Source organism: Artemia sp. Qi Xiang Cuo, chromosome 3 (assembly GCF_049724085.1).
Source record: "Artemia sp. Qi Xiang Cuo chromosome 3, ASM4972408v1, whole genome shotgun sequence".
NCBI classification, from domain to species: Eukaryota; Metazoa; Arthropoda; class Branchiopoda; order Anostraca; family Artemiidae; genus Artemia; species Artemia sp. Qi Xiang Cuo.
This window is the reverse complement of record NC_142796.1, coordinates 60,196,545-60,218,915: the sequence shown is the minus strand read 5'-3', so window position 1 is coordinate 60,218,915 and position 22,371 is coordinate 60,196,545. Positions and strand designations below refer to the sequence as shown.

General features: G+C 33.7%; 1 protein-coding gene across 1 annotated transcript in view; it reads left to right on the top strand.

Moving 5' to 3' along the window:
* Window positions 1–22,371, top strand: part of LOC148954356 (unconventional myosin IC-like) — a 63,691-nt gene that overhangs the window by 18,653 nt on the left and 22,667 nt on the right. Inside the window, exon 2 of the mRNA XM_089086246.1 lies at window positions 9,820–9,935. Within this exon, the coding sequence (XP_088942372.1) occupies window positions 9,820–9,935 (116 nt within the window). The remainder of the gene's footprint in view (window positions 1–9,819; window positions 9,936–22,371) is intronic.

The window sequence follows — 22,371 nt, the reverse complement described above, 5'->3', positions numbered from 1 at the left end:
CTTGAAAATAACTAATAAATTAAACTGAATATTTGATGCATAATGATATTAATTGCTAAAAGCTCATCAGTTCAAAATGTTACTGAAATTTTAATATTTATTTTCCATATTAAGTACAAAAGAAAACATTTGTAATATAATTCGTTTTCAGTAAAGCGCCAATGACGCAGTAGGTTTTAGGCTTCTGCAGTGAGACGATACCCAAACTCTTGTTTGTACTTATTTTTATTCGATTCAAACTTGATTTGTATATTCAATTTATGTTTCACTCGTTTTAAGATTTATTTATTCATTTACATCAATATATATTGTGTGTTTGTTCGCATTGATTGTTTATTTAATTTCTGTTCGTTTTAAGTTTGATTTATACTTCAATAGCAAAATATTTGTTTTCATTTTAAGCTTGATTTGCATATTTAATTTAAGCATTAATCACTGTAATATCTATTTATTAATTTATGTTGATTCTTTTTGAATGTTTTTTTTCCATGATTCTTTACTTTATTCCTGTTCGTTTTGGGTTACATTTGTTCTTTAATTGTAATTTCTGGCCGTGTTGAGTTTTAATTTTAAAATGTATTTGTATATCCTGATCATAAGTTTAAAATGGCCTTTACTTTTCTTTGAAAAACTTATTTTTCGGAAAGTTTTTTTAATTAATTTTTGTTCGTTTTTTATTGCAAAATTTTCAAGATTTTATGGCATGGGGGGTGCTTACTGTCCGATTATTCTTTACTTTAAAAAACGGATCTGGAACTTTCAATTTAAATCGAATGAGGCTTTTTTCAAAGTCTATACGATTACCTTTTTGATAAAAACCTTATATATGAGCAATAGACAGCTTGCATAACTTGTGAACAGCGATTGACAACAATCAATGGATTGATAAACTATTTTCCGTAAAGGGCCCTAGACCATTTCACTGGCCAACAAAGAGGAATATTTCCTGTGATAAGATAATCCTAATAGGAACTTGGGCACCAAAGTAATGTTCCATCTATCACAGAGAATTTGCTTTAACTAATTAGCTTGATAATTATAATAGATTTACTGTGTGTTCTTCCCATAGAAAACCTCTTCCCGTAAGTTATTAACCCCCCTTAATAAGTTATGCCCCAGGGCATAACTTACAACGCCTACCCCTGGGCCCTGGTGGGCTGTGTCGACACCGGAGTTTTTTTTATCAGAACTTTGAACTATTTTAACAAAATGTATATCTCAAAATTTTTATCTGGTGCATTTAGGGCGTGGAGGAAGGAGAGGGGCTAGTTGCTTTCTTAAAAGTGAACAAGAACTTTCAATTTTCAATCAAATGAGCCCTCTCTAAAGTTTATACGAGCATCCCTTCCATAAGAAACAATATGAAGGGTTCTGAGAATCCTTTAATTACAACCCTTGCCCTGAGGGCTTTGGGGGAGTTGTAATCCTCAAAGACCTAATTTTCAGAACTTAAAACTACGTTTAATAAAATAGATGTCTTAAAATTTTGATTGGATGTGCTTGGGGAAAAGGTGGGCGTGAGAGGGGGGTTAGTTGCCCTCAAATCACTTTCGATTATTACAAAGGGCACTAGCCCTCGGAATTTCCAATCGAATGAGCCTTTTTTGAAGTTTCTACGACACCGCCTTCTATAACACCTTATATGCCCCCAAGGCATAACTTAAAACCCTTGCCCTGAGGGTTGTGGGGGAGTGTCCTCCTCAAAAATATATTTTCAATCTGGAAATCAACTACGCTGCACAAAAATGGCTATCTCAAAATTTTGATTGGATGTGTTTGGGGCAATGATGGGCGTAGGGGGGCCTGGTTGCCCTCCAATCACTTTTGACTATTAAAAAGGGCACTATCCCTTTGAATTTCCAATCGAATGAGCCTTTTTTGAAGTTTCTATGACAACACCTTCTATAAAACCTTCTTTGCCCCCAGGTCATAACTTAAAACCCTTGCCCTGAGGGTTTTGGTGATTGTCCTCCTCAAAAACATGTTTTCTATCCTAAAATCAACTACGCTGAACAAAATGACTATCCCAAAATTTTGATTGGATGTGTTTGGGGGAATGATGGGCGTGGTGGGAAGCTAGTTGCCCTCCAATCACTTTCGACTATTAAAAAGGGCACTATCCCTTTGAAGTTTCAATCGAATGAGTCTTTTTTGAAGTTTCTATGACAACGCCTTCTATAAAAACCTTATATGCCCCCAGGGCATAACTTAAAACCCTTGCTCTGAGGGTTGTGGGGGATTGTCCTCCTCAAAAACATGTTTTCTATGTGAAAATCAACTACGCTGAACAAAATAGCTATCTCAAAATTTTGATTGGAGGTTTTGGGGGGAATGATGGGCGTGGGGGGGACTAGGTGCCCTCCAATCACTTTCGACTATTAAAAAGGGTACTAGCCCTTTGAATTTCCAATCGAATGAGCCTTTTTTGAAGTTTCTACGACAACGCCTTCTATAAAAACCTTATCTGCCCCCAGGGCATAACTTAAAACCCTTGCCCTGAGGGTTGTGGGGGATTGTCCTCCTCAAAAACATGTTTTGTATGTGAAAATCAACTACGCTGAACAAAATGGCTATCTCAAAATTTGATTTGATCGGAGAGTGATTAAGTAACAATGGGTTTATTTAAAAAAAAAAAATATATATATATACATCATCGATTCCCTGAAGCAATGCTTGTGCGGGAGAAAACCCATCTAATAAATCAAAAAACCAAGAAACCAAAAAAGAAAAAAAAATAAAAAAGAAAAAAAAAAAGAAATAGAAAAAAAAAAAAAAAAAAAAATAATTAGAGCTCAACTTACCGGACCCGAAAACCAACGAACCTCCAAACAACACCCAACAAAATTATAATAATTATAATCATATTCAGCTGCAACTAAACCCTCCTCAAAAACAAAACTTAAGTGGCGTGGAATAATCCATTCAAAATATACACATCAAAACAATGGTTCTTTAGTGACTTAAGAAAATCCTGCAAACCCCCAACATTCCTCAAATCCTCTGGCAAACTCTCCCAAACTAACGGAACAACATGGCGAATTGAAAACCTAGACCTAGACGTGACCATAGCTGGTCTTCGCACCAACTGAGAAGATCGTGTCAAATGATCGTGAGTAGTAGACGCAAGACTAAACATTCATGAAAAACATGATGGTAACTCCGAAGCTAAATATTTAAACATAAACAGAGCATTATAGAATACACATATTCCTGCCAACGGTAGAATTTTATACTCGCGGTAAAGATGCCTCACCGATGCAGATAGGTCAATTTGATTACCATAAAGAACTCTAATTGCCATATTCTGTGTTACGCAGAGCGGATGGAGGTGAGTTACGAATGTTTTCGACCAAACCATACAACAGTAAATGAGATATGGGTGAACCATAGAAAAATACAACATTCTCAGAATTTCACACGGGAAAAGATACCTAAGTTTACGCATAATACCAATATTACGAGACAATTTGCTGTTAACAGATGCAATATGGTCTTTAAAACTAAGGCTTTCATCAATTATAACACCAAGGTATCTAGTACTAGTAGATCTTACAATAGTATGGTGCCCTACTTCTATATTATTAATCCATGGATAATGTCCAGTAATTCTACCATAAATCAAAAAATTTGACTTATTATGATTCAGTCTCAATTTAATTACTCGCATCCACTTTTCAATCGAAGAAATACCTTGTTTCAACATAGTCATCAGCTCATTTTCAGTTCTAGCAGCTACAGTGAAATGGGCATCATCAGCAAAACATGGTAGAATTCCTTTAGTACCGTAAGTATCAAGGTCTAAAGAACAAGACACATTACTTGAAGCTCTACAAAGGTCATTAATATAAACCAAAAATAACAAAGGGCCCAAAACGGAACCCTGGGGTACTCCAATCGAAATATATTCAATTTTAGATGTAACTCCATCCATCACGACACACTGAGTCCTTCCACTAAGAAAACTAACTATGACATTTAAAAAATCACCACGTATCCCACTACTATATAGCTTTTGAACTAGTATATCATGATCAACAGAGTCAAATGCTTTAGTAATATCCAAAATATCGAAGCTATCTTCAGACCCTTGTCTAAAGCATCATTAATAAAAGTTGTTAAAAACAAAACTGCATGCTCTGTAGAATGATGACTCCTAATCCCGAACTGACTAGAACTAAAAAATTGTCTTTTTTCTAAAAAACTTACCATCCTACTATGAATCAACTTTTCAAACACTCTAGAAATAAATGGCAGTAAAGAAATCGGTCTATAATCACTAAAACAATTCTTATCCCCTCCTTTAAATATCGGGATAACATTCGCGCACTTTAGGCAATCAGGAAATATTCAAGCTTTTAAACAATTATTTATCAGTCATAAAAAATGACTAGATATAACAGGTAATATCGACTTCAAAACCTTCAACGAAATAAAATAAAATCGCCTCCTGATGCTCCATTTTTCATATTATTTATAACATCAAATAATTCATCAATAGTTACAGATTTAAGGTACGCAGACACATCACAATCTTCAGGTAGGAACTGACGAAAATCTCCATCTTGATCAAATACTGGCACCGATGATGACACACGCTGCCCAATAGTAGCGAAGTGATTTGGGGGGAATGATGGGCGTGGGGGGACTAGATTGGAGGGCAACTAGCCCCCCCTACGCCCATCAGTGCCCCAAACACATCCAATCAAAATTTTGAGATAGCCATTTTTGTGCAGCGTAGTTGATTTCCAGATTGAAAATACATTTTTGAGGAGGACACTCCCCCACAACCCTCAGGGCAAGGGTTTTAAGTTATGCCTTTGGGGTATATACGGTTTTATAGAAAGCGTTGTCGTAGAAACTTCAAAAAAGGCTCATTCGATTGGAAAATCCGAGGGCTAGTGCCCTTTGTAATAATCGAAAGTGATTTGAGGGCAACTAGCCCCCCTCTCACGCCCACCTTTTCCCCAAACACATCCAATCAAACTTTTGAGATAGTTCTTTTGTTCAGTGTAGTTGATTTCCAGATAGATAATATGTTTTTGAGGAGGAATCTTCCCCACAACCCTCAGGGCAAGAGTTTTAAGTTATGCCTTGGGGGCATATAAGGTTTTTATAGAAGGCGTTGTCGTAGAAACATCAAAACAGGCACATTCAATTGGAAATTCAAAGAGCTAATGCCTTTCTTAATATTCGAAAGTGATTGGAGGCCAACTAGCCCCCTCCCACGCCCATCATTCCCCCAAACACATCCAATCAAAATTTTGAGATAGCCATGTTGCTCAGCTGAGTTTATTTCCAGATAGAAAATATGTTTTATGGGGGATAATCCCCCACAACCCTCAGGGCAAGGGTTTTAAGTTATGCCCTGGGGGCATATAAAGTTTTTATAGAAGGCGGTGTTTTAGAAACTTCGAAAAACGATCATTCGATTTGAAATTTCGAGACCTAGGGCCCTTTGTAATAGTCAAATGGTATTTTAGTACAACTAAACCCCCGTTCACGGCCACCTTTTTCCGGAACATAGTCAATCAACATTTTGAGAGAGCTATTTAATTAAACGTAGTTTTAAGTTCTGGAATTTAGGTCTTTAAGGTTTAAAACTCCCCCACAGCCCTCAAGGCAAGGGGTATAATTTAAGGATTATCCGAATCCTTCATATTATTTGTTATGGAAGGGATTCTCCTATAAACTTTAGAGAGGGCTCATTTGATTGAAAATTGAAAATTTTTGTTTACTTTTTAAGAGTCAAAAGAGATCGAAGGGCAACTAGCCCTTCTCCCTCCTCCACGCCCTAAATGCATCAGATAAAATTTTTAGATAGACATTTTGTTAGAATAGTTCAAAGTTCTGATAACAAAAACTCCGGTGTCGACATAGCCCACCAGGGCCCAGGTGTAGGCGTTGTAAGTTATGCCCTTGTGGATAACTTATCAAGGAGGGTTTATAACTGACGGGAAGGGGTTTTGTATGGAAGAACATATCGGAATTCTATTATAATTATCCAATTATAAGGTTAAAATACATACTCTGTGATAGATGCAAAATTGCTTTGGCACACAAAATCCTATTAAGGTCAATTCCAAGCAGTCGTGATCCCTTTGTGTCAGCAAGTTAAATGGTCTAAACCCCCTTATTGAAGCTATTTTTTCAATCCATTCATTGTTGTCAATCGCTGTCCACAAGTTATGCAAGCTGTCTATTGTTCATATATAAGGTTTTTATCAAAGAGGTAATCGTATAGACTTTGAAAAAAGCCTCATTCGATTTAAATTGAAAGTTCTAGATCCTATTTTTAAAGTCAATAATAATCGGACAGTAAGCACCCCCCCCCATGCCATAACAACTTGAAAATTTTAGTAATAAAAATCGAACAAAAATTAATTAAAAAAACTTTCCGAAAAATAAGTTTTTCAAAGAAAAGTAAAGGCCATTTTAAACTTAAAGCTCAGGAGATACAAATACCTGTTAATATTCAAACTCAAAACGACCGGTAATTACTAATTAAGAATAAATGAAACCTGAAACGAACAGAAAGTAAATAAATAATCATACCAAAAAACATACAAAATGTAATAATATAAATGAATAAATATATCTTAAAACGAGTAATGCTTAGATTGAATATGAAAATCAAGCTTAAGACGAAAACAAATATTTTTTCTATTAAAGTATAAATGAAAATTAAAACGAACAGAAATTAAATAAACAATCTATGCTAACAAACATACAATATATATTAATGTAAATGAATAGATAAATCGTAAAAAGAGCGAAGTTTAAATTGAATGTGCAAATCAAGTTCGAATCGAATGAAAATGAGTGCGAACAAAATTATGGGTATCGTCTCTTTGTGTAAGCCTAAGACTTATAGCGTCACTGGCGCTTTACTGAAAAGGAAATATATTACAAATGTTATCTTTTGTACTTAATATTGAAAATAAATGTTAAAATTACAGTAAAATTTTTAATTGATGAGCTTTTAACAATTAATATCATTATGCATCAAATATTCAGTTTAATTTATTAGTTCTTTTCAAGATTGGTCAAGACAAATATAGTTTCACTACAAGCGAAATTCGGATGCTGCCCCCTTCTTTAACTGTAAAAACCTAAAGCCTTCTGCGTCATTGGTGCTTCACTGAAAACGAATTACTCGTATATTACAAAATTAATAATTTTCCAGTTCTTACAGCATTGAAAATGAAAATCAAAATTACAGTAAAAAAAAATCTTTAACTGATGGATCTTTCAACAATTAATATTATTATATATCTAATATTCAATTTGATTTTGTTTATACTTTCCAAGACTGTTCAAGAATCATATAGTTTTGCCCTTTTTTTCTAACTCTGCCATTTTTTGTAACTAATCGTGTTAGCTTGTTATGAAAACATTCTATGGCTTCTAGGTATTTCTATTTGAGCGGAAAACTGCACCTCAAACTTTGTGGAACATGCATTTTCTTGCATAAAACACCAAAATATAATAAAACTTCAAGTTTAGGAGTGCTCCACCACTCGCAAGCAAGTGCCATTGGTATTTTTGAATCCGCATGGTCAATTTAGGGGGTGGAGGGTAGGCTAATTCTCGTAGCAGCCCCATTCCGTCGTGGTATAGTTCACATTTTCAACACCTGGCGTCCGGGCTATCATATAATCTACCAAGCATACAACTACCCCAAATCAGTATCAATAATTAAATGAAACCCAAAACGAACAAAAATTAAAATAAATATTAGAGTCAAACTCAAAACGAGCATAAATTAATGTGAGTAGGGTTCAAAACTCCTATGCTTTCTAAAAGCAAGAATATAATTTGTACTTTACTGAAAAAAAAAATTCAAATGAGTTTACTGAAAAAAAATGTGCATTGCCAATTTAATATACATATACTGATATCTATTCCCTAAAATCTTAATTAATTTTTTTAATTTTAAAGTTACAAAAATTAAAATATTTCAAAGAATTGTTTTCAGTAAAGCGCCAATGACACAGTAGGTTTTAGGCTTCTGCAGTGAGACGATACCCAAACTCTTGTTTGTAGTTATTTTTATTCGATTCAAACTTGATTTGGATATTCGATTCAAGTTTCCCTCGTTTTAAGATTTATTTATTCATTTACATTAATATATATTGTATGTTTGTTCGCTTCGATTGTTTATTTAATTTCTGTTCGTTTTAAGTTTCATTAATACGTCAATAGCAAAACATTTTTTTTTATTTAAATCTTTATTGTCATATTCAATCTAATCATTGCTCTCTTTAAGATCTATTTATTCATTTATATTATTACTTGTATGTTTTTTTCTATGATTGTTTATTTAATTTCTGTTCGCTTTGGGTTTCATTTATTCTTTAATAGTAATTTTTGGTCGTTTTAAGTTTGAATCTTAACAGGTATTTGTATCTCCTGAGCTTAAGTTTAAAATGGCCTTTACTTTTCTTTGAAAAACTTATTTTTCGGAAAGTTTTTTTTTAATTAATCATAATAAAACATTGGAGCCGTATGACCTTTACAGGCAACGCTACAGCATTGCCTCTGATAGTCTAATAGAAATATAATCCATAAATCTTGAACTTTTGTGTCTACATGTGCGACTTCAGTGTGTCTGTAGCATTAGTTTTCTGCCCGCAAGGCCACGGCTCACAGTGGTTTCACATTGCTATATCGTAAAGTAAGCTGCTTAACGTATGCGCATGGGCTAAACGCAAATATGAGACTAATCCACCGATCAGAAAACAAATTATATTTTTGCGGACTTTATGTAACCCAGTCGGATAGACCTACTTTAGCCAGTGGAAATCTACTTTTAAGATTTCACGTAGGCAAAAGTAGGTTTATCACTCTGGCTTCTATTGGCTCTATAAAAATTTTCTTTACATATTTTTTTGGATGGAGGGGGTGCCCCTCCTTTGGCTTCGATTTTTACATATGGTGCATATCCTAGAATAAACACAGAATAGAACTAACTTGCCATCTTTGCTATCTACTGCCAGAATATTTTGTTAATACAATAGGAAAAAACAAATCATTAAATACAACAGAAACAAAATCGTGGACGGGAATTTTTAATTTTAATTCTTGTAAAGAAAAACTTTTAATTTTTTTGGCCAAAACTCAAATGAAAACTTAATTAGTTATGCTGCTGTATATGTGATCAAGAATGACATACTTTTCTATAATAATAATTATAAGAGTAACTTGTTCAAAACTTAAAGTGTCAAATGCGAAAAAAAATTTATTGGAACCCTTTGATAGATCCTTTGTAGAAGTAGCTACGCCTCCATACTTGGCTGGGTTCTAGGCGTTTACCCCCCCCCCCCCGGAAAATACCCCCCCTCCCCGTGGAAAATAAGGCTTTCCAAATTTGAGAATTTTATTTGAGTTTTATTTTTTAATTTCCGTAGGGGTAAGGAATTTTGGAACTTGTGTATTATTCGCCACTCACTCAAGTTTACGCTGTGTACAATTCGAGAACATACCGGTTTTTTTGTTAGTTTCTTCGTTACTTTATAAATTAATTTGGGTTCTCTATATGCACATTAGGGGGGGGGGGTAAAGTATAGCGGGTCTGCATGCAAAATGTGTTTAGTACAATTAATGTAGTGTTTCATTTAAGTGTTTTATGATGATCGCTGATCAAAGTTTATGTTATTTGTGCCTTTCATTTATGTTATTTTACTGTATTCATGGCCGTATATTTGGCTTAAAAATACACTTATTTATATATCTATCTAATATGCAGAGTAATTGTTTTTCCACTTTTTCTGTCGCAATTTCGTGTCTTACCCATATAACTATATATTATATTAATTTTAGACTTATATCGGTCCAGTTTTGATATCAGTGAATCCGTACAAAGAGTTGTCAACATACGATGCCGGAACTGTTGAAAAATACAGAAATGTCAATTTCTATGAAGTTCCACCTCATGTGTGAGTACTGTAGTCTATTTTCCTCCTTCTTCTGGTTTTCGTATATTTTCTTCTCTCACCAGTGTTAACAGATACATGGTATAAGATATTGCAGCTTAAAAGGCGATAATGCACCGAAATCGCTCTTCTCTGTCCGAAAATCACAAAATACACAAAAAATAAAATACAGTGATTAAAAAAAAAAAAATCAATGTGCAACCGCTTCAAAGAAGTGCCCAAAAACTGTTTCTGTGCCTTGTCTGACAACACTGTTTCTAAAATGACTTCGAAAAAAAAAGAACAGAAAACAGACGAATATTAAGATAATTCTTTATAACGAGTTGTCATAATTAGTCCTTTTTTTCTTTTTTTATATGGGAATTATTATTTTCGTAATTTCCAATAATTATTGGGAAATACAAAAATCACAATTCTTGTCGTATTTCTGCAGTTGCATTCCATAGGTTATTTTTTTCTTCATTTTTACCTAGTTTGCTCTAATGGGTAGCCTACTTGGAGAAATCTGGGAAAGAAAAACGGGAAGGGTGTTAGTAAGCATAGGATAGCTAACTAACCCCCCCCCCCCCCGTTGTACTTTCTGGCTGTTATGCCATGAAATGGAGATCAGCACCGCCGGTAAGGACTCTAAAGTCTATTGCCGTATTCTATACCTTTTTACCTTTCGTCCGAAAATTCCTGCGCACATTTTGGCTTAAAATTCCCTTCTTTTTCTAAGCATTTATTGTTATCACCTATAGAATAATTCATATGTTAGGATTTGCTGCTTTCCCATCATTTTAAAAATAATATAAACAGATTCAAAATGGTTAAAAACTTTTGAATATTGAACCGTAAAGAACAAGAAATTAAATGTGGAAATTCTTTGGACAGTTGTAAAAAACGCGAGATTTTAAGCCTTCCGAGGGAACCCCAGCATATATGTTGGGCCGAACACTAATGCCAAGGGGACATTACAGCCACATTTGTTGATAAAATCGAAATTGCAAATGGCTAAATCGCCAATTGTGCATCATTTTCATTATTTGTTAAGTTGAATAACTTTCAAGCATAAATTTTAAGATAGTAATAGATAGAGTTAAGATAGGAAGGTTTTTTTTTATTATTGAAACAGATAGAAGTTTAGAACAGCAGTTTTCCTATCCGTAACATGAATTTGGCAAATTTAAAGACTATATCATTAGGCATAGTTTGGGAGCATATTAGTGTCAATAAAAGCTTTTCAAACTAATCCATGGGCACCGGCAGGGGGTGGTGGAGGGCAGGGGTCCATGCCCCCCTGGAAATTTGGAACTATATGGTAATTATAAGGTAACCAAAGGAAAGAGAGCAGAATAGGGAAAAATCATGGGAAAATGTGTGTTGCCCTATTGTTGGTTGCCTGCCAATAGATTTTGACGCTTAATAAGGAAAATATAAGTTGTAATTTGTGTCTGAGTGACCCCTTTCCAGTTTTCCACAAAACATTTTCTATATGATTTGGTTGGAGCAAAAAAAAAACTCAAATTCTTCATAGTAATGAATGGTAAGAAAATAACGATCTTTGTCAATAACGAAAGTATTAGAGCCTAACTATTGATAACATTCAGTCAAAGAATCCGCTTTTCATGGTGATCCTAAATATGTATTTGTTTATTAGTAATTAGTGCAGTTATTAGTACACAAGGAAGTTTGTATAATTATAGAAAACACAAGGAGAACAACTTAATAAGGGGCAATTTCGGTAAAAATATGCCGTCAACTTTTGCTTGCATTTCAAGAGTACCCATGAGCTGATATATGAAGCCACTATAATCAGAAATATTTCTCCTGAACGAAATACTGGAAATTTCTTTATTTTCCCCCTGAACGGATATGTTTTTTGTGTTTTATTGTCATTTTTTTCCAGGAGTGATTGTATTTATCTAGTTGTCACTTGGAAAAATATTTAATTTTTTACATTTATGAAGCAATAAGGTGTCAAATATACTGGCTTTTGATATTCAAAATTAAATTAAAATATTTAATTAAAAAATTTTATTTGATTTTCTTAATCTTAGTTTTAATGTTTTACTTTGAACAAACTACTTCGATAATGCTTTACTTTTTATAAACATTGAGTCTAAAGGCATTAAATATTTTGGTGTTTGATAACCAAGTACAAAACTGTCGATATTGTTAAAAAAATATCCGTCCAACGCTTCGGCATTGCTCAAGCGAACTGAATACTGGGAGTTCATATCTTAGTTTTTGTGTAGGCTATTGTTTTGCGTATTTTTTGTAATTACTTACTTTTTTCATTTGTGTATACTTTTACTTTAATTGACATACTTTTTCCATTGCCTTTAGAAAAATGTTTGTCTCTAAATAAACAGGTTTTTTCAACTGAAAGTAAGGAACTACATTAAAACTTAAAACAAACAGAAATTATTACGTATGTGAAGGGGGTCGCCTCGTCCTCAACACCTCGCTCTTCACGCTAGAGTTTTTCGGCACTTTAAAAAAAAGTTACTTATTGTTCTAATTAAACGACCCTAGTGTTTCAGGAGTCGTTTTTAAAGAATTGGGACACAGTTTAAACTTTAGCGTAAAGAACGAAGTGTTGAGGAGGGGGCAAACCCCTCATATACGTAATAATACCTGTTCGTTCTGAGTTTTAATGTTGCTCCTTGCTTTCAGTTGAAATAAACTTGTTTTTTGTTTTTTAAATAACACCAGGATACCTGGCTCCAACTACACGGAAAAATCCCCCTTTCCATAAAAATATCCTATGGATAGTTCAATCCTGGCGACAATTTACCCCGGGCAATTACCCTTGACATCTCCACGTGTAAAATTGAATCGGTAAAGAGAAAGCAAGACATATAAAGAAATTTCGTATAGGAATTCTGGCAAATTGACCCAGTGTAAAATTTCCTCTGGAAAGTTCACCCCTGGAAACTTCCCACTCCATGGAAAATTCTCTACGTGTAAAATCGTCCCATGTAAAATCAGCAGAAAATTCGTCCTCCCCTCCCCCAACCGACACATGTATAGATACTTCCCAATAACAAATAATACAATGGGCAAATTTTATTACTTTAAAACCTTTCCCCACGGGCTGTAATGGGTCATGTTATCTACAAAGACATAGTTATTAGGCCTTTCATATATGCTGAACAAAATAGCTATCTCAAAATTTTGATCGGACGATTTTGGGAAAAAAGTGGCGTGGGAAGGGGCCTAGTTGCCCTCCAATTGTTTTGGTCACTGAAAAAGGGCACTAGAACTTTTTATTTCCGTTAGAATGAGCCCTCTTTCGACGTGCTAGGCCCGCTGAGTCGGTACGATCTCCCCTGGGGAAAAACAAAAACAAAACACGCAACCGTGATTTTTGTCCTCCCCAAACTTACAAAATTCCACATTTTTGCAGATATGAGGTTGAAACCTCCACAGTAGGGTTCTTTGATACGCTGACTCTGATGGTGTGATTTTCACTAAAATTTTATGACTTCAACGGGCCCTTTTCCCCTTTGTTCGAAAATCAGGCAATTTTTCTCAGGCTCGTTGCTTTTGATGGGTAAGAATAAACTTAATAAAACTTATGTATTTGGAATCAGTACAATAAGCCAATTCTTTTGGTTACTATTGAGCCGGGTCGCTCCTTACAGTTGGTTACCGCGAACTGTTTGATTACCCATCAAAATCCAAACAGAGATTATTGAAATATTGATCGTTTTTTCTGGGTTACGAAAAGTATTGTATACTCATAAAACTTTACAGTTTCATGAAACGTAATTAAACAAATAGAAAAGGTTTTTCAGCTAAAGTAAGGAGCAAGTTTAAAACTTAAAACAAATATAAATTACTGTGTATATCAGGGAGACTGCCTCCTTCTCAACACCTTGCTCATTAAACAAAAGTTTTTTAGGGCTTTGAAAAATCTTTTTTTTCTAATTGCACATTTTCTTAAAAAATTTGGAAAAAAGCTAAACTTCACAGTAAAGAGTAAGGAGCTAAGGAGGAGACAGCCCCCTCATACAAACGATAATCTGTTCAAATAGGTTTCAAATCTATTCCTTGCTTACAGTTGAAAAGCTCTTTTATTATTTAATTTCTGTTTGTTTTCCGAATCATACCCAGGCCTAACCAAGATATAATTTGAGGACAGGTCCCTTAAATCCCTGGTTCATGGCTTTTAAAATGTGTAAATCCATAATTGTAGGTTTATTAGTACCGTTCTGCGTATTGATTTGCAATTTCAATTTTGGATAAAATTTGAATATACTTAAACAATTGGCGATGATTAGCAATTATGGTGAAAAGTCCTTGCTAATATTACTACTAAAGAATTTCGGTTGGATGAAAAGGATCATTATTGTTTCTATGGATGGGAATTCTAGAAGACTTTTGATCTTCCACATGACTGAAGCCATCACAATCTCTACAATAGGATTTTCTTATCGATAAATATATTACATAGATTTGTTTAAATACATTGAAGTACTTCATATAACATAAAGAAAGAAAAACGAGCAAAAATGGGGTTTTTATAGGCCAAATGAAAATACTGAAAAAGCAAAGCGAATATTTCGAGAGGACAAACGCCTCTCTTCTTCAGCGCGAAACGAAACGATGTATCCAAGGAAAGTGCCAAAGAGAAAAAAAAAACAACAAAAAACAAAAGCAGAAAGTCAATATGAAAAGAACAAAAAAAACCAAAGAAAAAACCAAAAACTTAAAAGATGAATAAAATTCAATAAAAGCCAAAAATTAAAAGAATTAAAACCAAATACCTAACAACCATAAAAGCGAGTTATTCGCCAATACAATTCGAGTTGTTCGCTAGTATCCGTCGATGGCACTTCATAATTTTTTGGATTTTGTGCAAATCGCGGATATTGGCGAATAACTCGCTTGTATGGTTGTTAGGTGTTTGGTTTTAATTCTTTTAATTTTTGGCTTTTATTGACTTTTATTCATCTTTTATGGTTTTGGTTTTTTCTTTGTTTTTTTTTGTTCTTTTCATATTGACTTTCCGCTTTTGTTTTTTGTTGTTTTTTTTTTATCTTCGGCACTTTCCTTGGATACATCGTTTCGTTTCGCGCTGAAGAAGAGAGGCGTTTGTCCTCTCGAAATATTCGCTTTGTTTTTTCAGTATTTTCATTTGGCCTATAAAAACCTCATTTTTGCTCGTTTTTCTTTCTTTATGTGATGTCAGGCCAATGTGGTTTAAGAAATTATCTACTTCATATAAGTAGAAAAAGAAAACTATTACCATTTAAAATTGCTGAAAACTAAGTTCCTAGCTCTATTTGCCACCTCAAAGAAATTTCCTGGCGAGGCTGATGATGACCTGCCTTGCCTTTTCCACCTCCGTGCTGGTAGATATGGGAATGTATAGTTGAACATTTTAGTTAATTCATTCTCCTCCCTACCTCTTTCAACATTTATCTGAAGCATCAAGAAAAGTAAGCTGTTTGTCCGTTAAAATGTACTTTTGTAGGAATCTACCCTACCCCACCTAAATAATGACTCACCCCCCCTTCATTATAGCTGGTACGCAATTACAGATTACCAAACGTAGCCTAATTTCATTACAAATAAAGCGAATCAACTTGGCTGAATCCAGTACTGCCACCGTGTGGCATTACTTCTTTTGCAACTGGGAAGCTTAAAATATAGTTATTGATACTTTTAAATCAATTGGCTTCTCAGGATTTTAAATTGATTGCAAATTCGTCCTCTTCGGGATTAGAAATTAGGCTCCTCTTCGGGGTAGTCGTAGTTTGGTGCCCTAAACCACCTAAGCTATCACCCAACCACCACTGCTATTTTGGCGTCTGGCACCCCTGGAAAATTATCTGCCGGCGCCCTTGAACTAATCTCTTGCGATTTTGATTTATCGCTTCTGTGGCGCAAATGGGACGTTAAACTCAAGGAAAAGCACATTGCAATCTTGGATATTGGCTTTTTTTATTGACAGGTGGGATTAAGTGTGGCTTGGACCTTTTGTAATTGTAATAATTGTAACTTGTGGTGGGGAGACACAACCGGGTCGAGTCTCAGGCATCAAACGCCACTATCTCCACACCCCGTCGGCTATGCCTACAGAGTCACCACTGATCCTCACATCAAGTCACTAAGTCAGTACTTCGATCTTGGCTATAGTATAGTTGCAACTTGCAACTAAGATTCAAACCCGAATTCTGAAAAGCATAGGATTGCCAGAATAGCATAGGATCCAGCACTGTTTAAAAATAATATAAAAATAGATATAATCTATTTTATATATATATATATATATATATATATATATATATATATATATATATATATATATATATATATATATATATATATATATATATATATATATATATATATATATATATATATATATATATATATATATATATACATATATATATATATATACTGTGGGATCCAGTTTACTATCCACTTGGCTAGGGTGGCTCAAAAAAGTTTACCATGAACCTTTTTACCTCTGGTCATTATTACCACAGAGTAGTTTAATATCAGGATCTTCGTTTCCGTAGAAAAGTATTATTATCAGTGTTCTGTGTTAACTGTGGTTTGGGCATAAGGTCCCCTTGAATTTAGAAACGAGGCTAGTACTTGCATCAATTTGAGTCTTATATATATTTAAATTTCAGGATAACGTTTTGTATCGCTTTACATGGCTTAATTTCTGTTACATGGTTAATTTCGGTGTAGATACATGTGTGCAGGTAGGAAGGGTATGAACTCTCTCGATTACGAAAATTTATGCAGTAAAGATGCTAAAATACATAAAAATTAAGATTTGTAACCCTGAGGTCTCCCGTTTTCTCTGTGGGAAAAGTTCTGGCACTTTTAACGTTTGGGCTAAAAATAATAGAAAGTTAATTTATATTTTGTTTTTGGAAGATTGTCGAAAATCATCGAGCAAATTATATGAAAACTTCTGATAGCTGTAAAAATTTGAGATTTCTGTTGATTTTAAGGATACTTATCTCCTCTGCATGTGCCTGTTCTGATCGATAGATCAAGCCCTCTTGTTCCACCGTATGCTCGAATAAAATAAGGAAACATATCTTCAAAGCAAAAATTGATAGAAACGGATGTATAAAGGCACATAATTTTTTTATTATTATTATTATTTTTAGGATTAAAATTTCACAAATGTGGGTACTATGGGTGATGGTACCATTAAACCAGATGTAATAAAATTTGTCCTATTAATTTTAATAATTATTTTATAAATCACCTTCATTATATTTTGTCGCTTGTTGAATTTGAAGAGGGATTTGGTGGTGGTTTGAGTAGAACCCTGTATAATAACTAATAAAAAGGTTTGAGTAAAGGTATGATTCATAAAGCAATTCACACGGTGATCAAAGAGCTTGTGGTGACGAACTGTAAGTAAGGATCGACTCGGCCCAAGAGTAACCGAAACTCGAAAAAGTGGAATTTTGGTAACAATAGATACATGAAAAGAATTGAATTTTTATGCTGATTCCAAATATATGATGTCATTAAGTTTAATGTTCCCCATCTAAGTTGGGAGCCTGGTAATATTTGCCTGATTTTTGAAAAAGGGGTGAAACTCCAAAATAGTCAAGCAATTTTAATGAATAGCATGCCATCGTATTTGGCGGTACTTGTTAAGAATCCGGTAAACAAGCGAGAAGTGAAGTTACGTTAATGCTAATGGAATAAAACAAAATAATATGAAAATATAATAGTCTAGAAACAAATAGGGGCTAGTCTATATATTTGCACATTAGGGGGGGGGGATAAAGCATAGTATATATTAAATACAAAGTCTAGTGCAACCTAGGTAACTTTTTTTGCCGATTCAACCTCAAAGAACAAAAGTTTAAATCTTTGACATGGAGTGAGAGATAGCTCACTAGGCAGCGAAAACCTGTTTTTCATTAAGCATCTTTGAGATTTCGATGCGGTCTTTCCCGCGTGTTTACCGGATTCCTAACATGTACTTATTCGGCATATCAGAGAATCTTACTGTTGAGGTTTGAAGTTCCTATCATCAAAAATGTGAAATTTTGTATTTTTTTTGTCAAAAAAAACAAGATCATGGATGTGTGTTTATTTGTTCGTTTTTGTTTTATTTTCCACAAGGATGATTGTATCGAACCAATGGTCCTAGTATATTGGGAGAAGGCTCATTTGAACGAAAATAAAAAGCTTTAGTGCCCCTTTTAAGTGACCAAATTTATTAGAGGACAACTAGCCACCCTACCCCCCGCCACGCCCTTTTTTCCCTAGACGCCAGATCACCATTTTGAAATACCTATTTGATTCAGCATAGTTGAAAGGTCCAGTATACATGCCTTTGGAGATGACATGGACCACCATAGTCCTTGGGGTAAGGTCTGTAATGTACGCAATTTGCGTATTGTTCATGTATCGTACTTGTTTTTGGGAAACATACGGAAACCTTTTTAGGCGGAATTTTCTGCGGGGAGGGGATTTTCCACGGGGTAAATTTTCTGTGATAAGTAAAGTTTCGACGGGAATTCTCCTGGAGAAATTTCATGAAGAATGGGGAGGATATTTCCTGGCATGATTTAAAAATCGGTCAGAAATTAAACGAAAAAACAAGTTTTTCAAATGAAAGTAAGAAGCAACATTAAAACTTAAAACAAACGGAAACTATTCCGTATATGAGGGGGGTTCCTCAGCCCTCACTCTTTACGCTAAAGTTTGACTTTTTATCACAGATCTTTAAGAAAGAGTGCTCAAACTCAAAATTCGAAGTCAATTTGTATGACAAGTATTTTGAAGAACTTAAAAAATTTAACGTAAAGAGCGAAGGATAAGGAAGGGGAAGCCCCCTCATGTACGGAGTAATTTCTGTTCGTTTTAAGTTTTAATGTTGCTCGTTATTGTCAGTTTAGAGAACCTGTTTTTTTCTAATTTAATTTATCAAACAGCTTTGTCCGACGATCAGTTGACTCGTGGCATGAACTTGTAGCAGAGATAATCCCACGAAAAAGTAGTAACCTAGGTGCTGATTTGAAACTTACATGGAAACTTACACCTGAGACACTACAGTTTCACGTGCACATTGTAAAAAGCTAACAATCCTTTACCTATAAAGTGGTCAAGCACGTTTTGAGAGCATAGTCGAGATTGTATAATACAATCAGACTGATTATTGCTATATATTTCAATTACACATGGAATTTCACAAGAATATGCAGTACAGTTTCACGTGCACATTGCAAAAAGCGTGCAAACCTATAAAGTGGTCAAACACGTTTTGAATTTTGAAGTATGTGCTATCAGACTGGTTTTTCCGATTTTTCGGACAATTGCCTTAACTCAGAGTAGTTTGTTATTAATGCGTCGTTGCTAATTAACAAATTGGATGCTACAATCAGAATTGTTTGATTGACATTTGCAAAAAGGGATAAGAGATTCGCGAATTGGACTGTACGAACGATCTTATTTGAATAATAGGGAAAAAACAGAGCTAGATAACATTTGCGAATTGTATCTTATGAAGATTGAGAAAAAGGGATTAAGTGATTAGCAATTAAGGTAACCCTGAAGAGCTAGTTAACTCATACCATAATTATTATAAATTTGGAATAATATCAATCAATGGAAAGGGTTAACGATGATAAAATGGTCCTATGACTTGACCTAGCTTTACTTCTTCGATGTGTTCTGTATAATACACAAGTGGCGTTTGAACAGTGTTGTCAGTTTAAGATAGAGTCTAACGTTATAGTATACTAAAAAGTTGATACTAAGAGAGATGTAGATGGCAATAAAATAATTTTAATAATGAAATTCAGAAAAAACCTTAGAAATCCTTGCAAAATTATGTAGTATGGTGTGTGTGAGCACGAACTATCATGGATCATAAGCAACAACGACCCTAACCACTAGAGATCTCAACCCCCCAAAGGTCTCCTATCCCCAAACTCGAAGGGCGCCCCCTCCCCTCCAACGTTTTGGTCCCATCCCCCCCATTTTTTTTTGAATTTTTTTGTTTGATTTTTTTAACTTTTTTTATTATTTTTTTTAACATGATATATTTTTTTCAACTTTTTTTTACATGTCTTCGAATGAGATGAAACATACTTAAAACAAAAAAAAAATCACATTTTAATTTTTTCCAAACTCAAAATGAGAATGGTATAGACATGATAGTCATGACCTTTACTATTAGAAAAATAATGTTTGTAGTAGCATTTTTTTTTGGACTAAAAATTTTTTTTGACTGAAATTATTCAACATTTTTCTACGTATCTTAAAATGGCATTGATGACACACCAGTAAAAATTATGTATGACTCAAAATGGAATAATGATTATTCTACTGATTACGAACTAAGAGAAGACAGTAACTACAATATCAAGAGAGAAAATGGTAAACTATTTTATGGAACGGATTCAAAATGTGCATCCTTTGTCAGATATGCTGGATAAAATTGACAAAATCTAAGTATCAGATTGAATAAATGCTTTATCAACATCATTTGTCGGATATGACGGATACAATTGACCAAATCCAAGTATCAGATTGATTAAATGCTTTATCAGCATCCTTTGTTGGATATCTCGGATAAAATCTATGTATCAGAGTGATTAAATTCTATATCAACATCCCTTTCTCGGATACATGGGATAAAACTGATAAAATCTAAGTATCAGAGTGAATAAATGTTTTATCAATATCTTCTAAATGCATTATCAACATCATTTGTCGGGTATATAGGATAAAATTGACAAAATCTAAGTATCAGTTTGAATAAATTCTATATAAACAACCCTTTCTCGAATACATGGGATAAAATTGACAAAATCTAAGTATTGGATTGATTAAATTCTATATCAACAACCCTTTCTCGAATACATGGGATAAAATTGAAAAATCTAAGCGTCAGAGTGAATAAATTTTTTATATCAACATCTTTTGTCAGATACATCGAATATAATTGACAAAATCTAAGTATCAGTGTGAATAAATGCTTTATGAGCATACTTTGTCGAATATATCTGATAAAAGTGACAAAATCTAAGTACCAGAGTAAATAAATGCATTATCAACATCATTTGTCGGATATGTCAGTTTAAATTGGCATATCAGATAAAATTGACAAAATCTAAGTGTCAGAGTGAATAATTTTTTTTATTAACATCTTTTGTCAGATACATCCAATATAATTGACAAAATCTAAGTGTTAGAGTGAATAATTTTTTATCAACATCATCTGTCAGATACATCAGATAAAATTGACAAAATCTAAGTATCAGAGTTAATAAATGCCTTATCAACATCCTTTGTCGGATGTGTCGGATAAAAACTGAGTATCATAGTAATTAAATTCTAAATCAACATCCTTTACTCAGATACATGGGATAAAATTGATAAAATCTAAGTATCAGAGTGAATAAATGCTTTATCAACATCCTCTAAATGCATTATCAACATCATTTGTCGGGTATATCGGAAAAAATTGACAAAATCTAAGTATCATTTTGATTAAATTCTGTATCAACAACCCTTTCTCGAATACATGGGATAAAATTGACAAAATCAAAGTATCGGATTGATTAAATTCTATATTAACAACCCTTTCTTGAATACATGGTATAAAATTAAAAAAATCAAACTGTCAAAGTGAATGGTTTTTGCTATATTAACATCTATTGTCAGATGAATCGAACCTAACCGACAAAATCTTAACACCAGACTTAAAAGATGCATTATAAACATTCCCTGTCGTGTATGTTGGATATAAGTGACAAAATCTAAATACTAGAGTGAATAAATGCATTATCAACATCATTTGTAGGATATGTCAGTTAAAATCGACATGTCGGATAAAATTGACAAAATCTATCCCATGTATTTTTCAAATTTATCCCATGTATTCGAGGAAGGGTAGTTGATATAGAATTTAATCAATCCGATACTTAGATTTTGTCAATTTTTTCCCATGTATTCGAGAAAGGGTTGCTGATATAGAATTTAATCAATCTGATACTTAGATTTTGTCAATTTTATCTGATATACCCGACAAATGATGTTGATAAAGCATTTATTCAATCTGATAATTATGTTTTGTCAATTTTATCCCAGGTATCTGAGAAATGGGTGTTGATATAGAATTTAATCTCTCTGATTCTTAGATTTTATCCGAGATATCCAACAAAGGATTCTGATAAAGCATTTAATCACTCTGATACTTATATTTTGTCAATTTTATCCGATGTATCTGACAGATGATGTTGATAAGAAAATTATTCACTCTAACAATTAAATTTTGTCAATTATATTGGATGTATCTGACAAAAGATGTTGATAAAAATAATTATTCACTCTGACACTTAGATTTTGTCAATTTTATCCGACGTGTCAATTTTAACTGACATATCAGACAAATTATGTTGATAATGCATTTATTCAATCTGGTTTTTATATTTTATCACTTTTATCT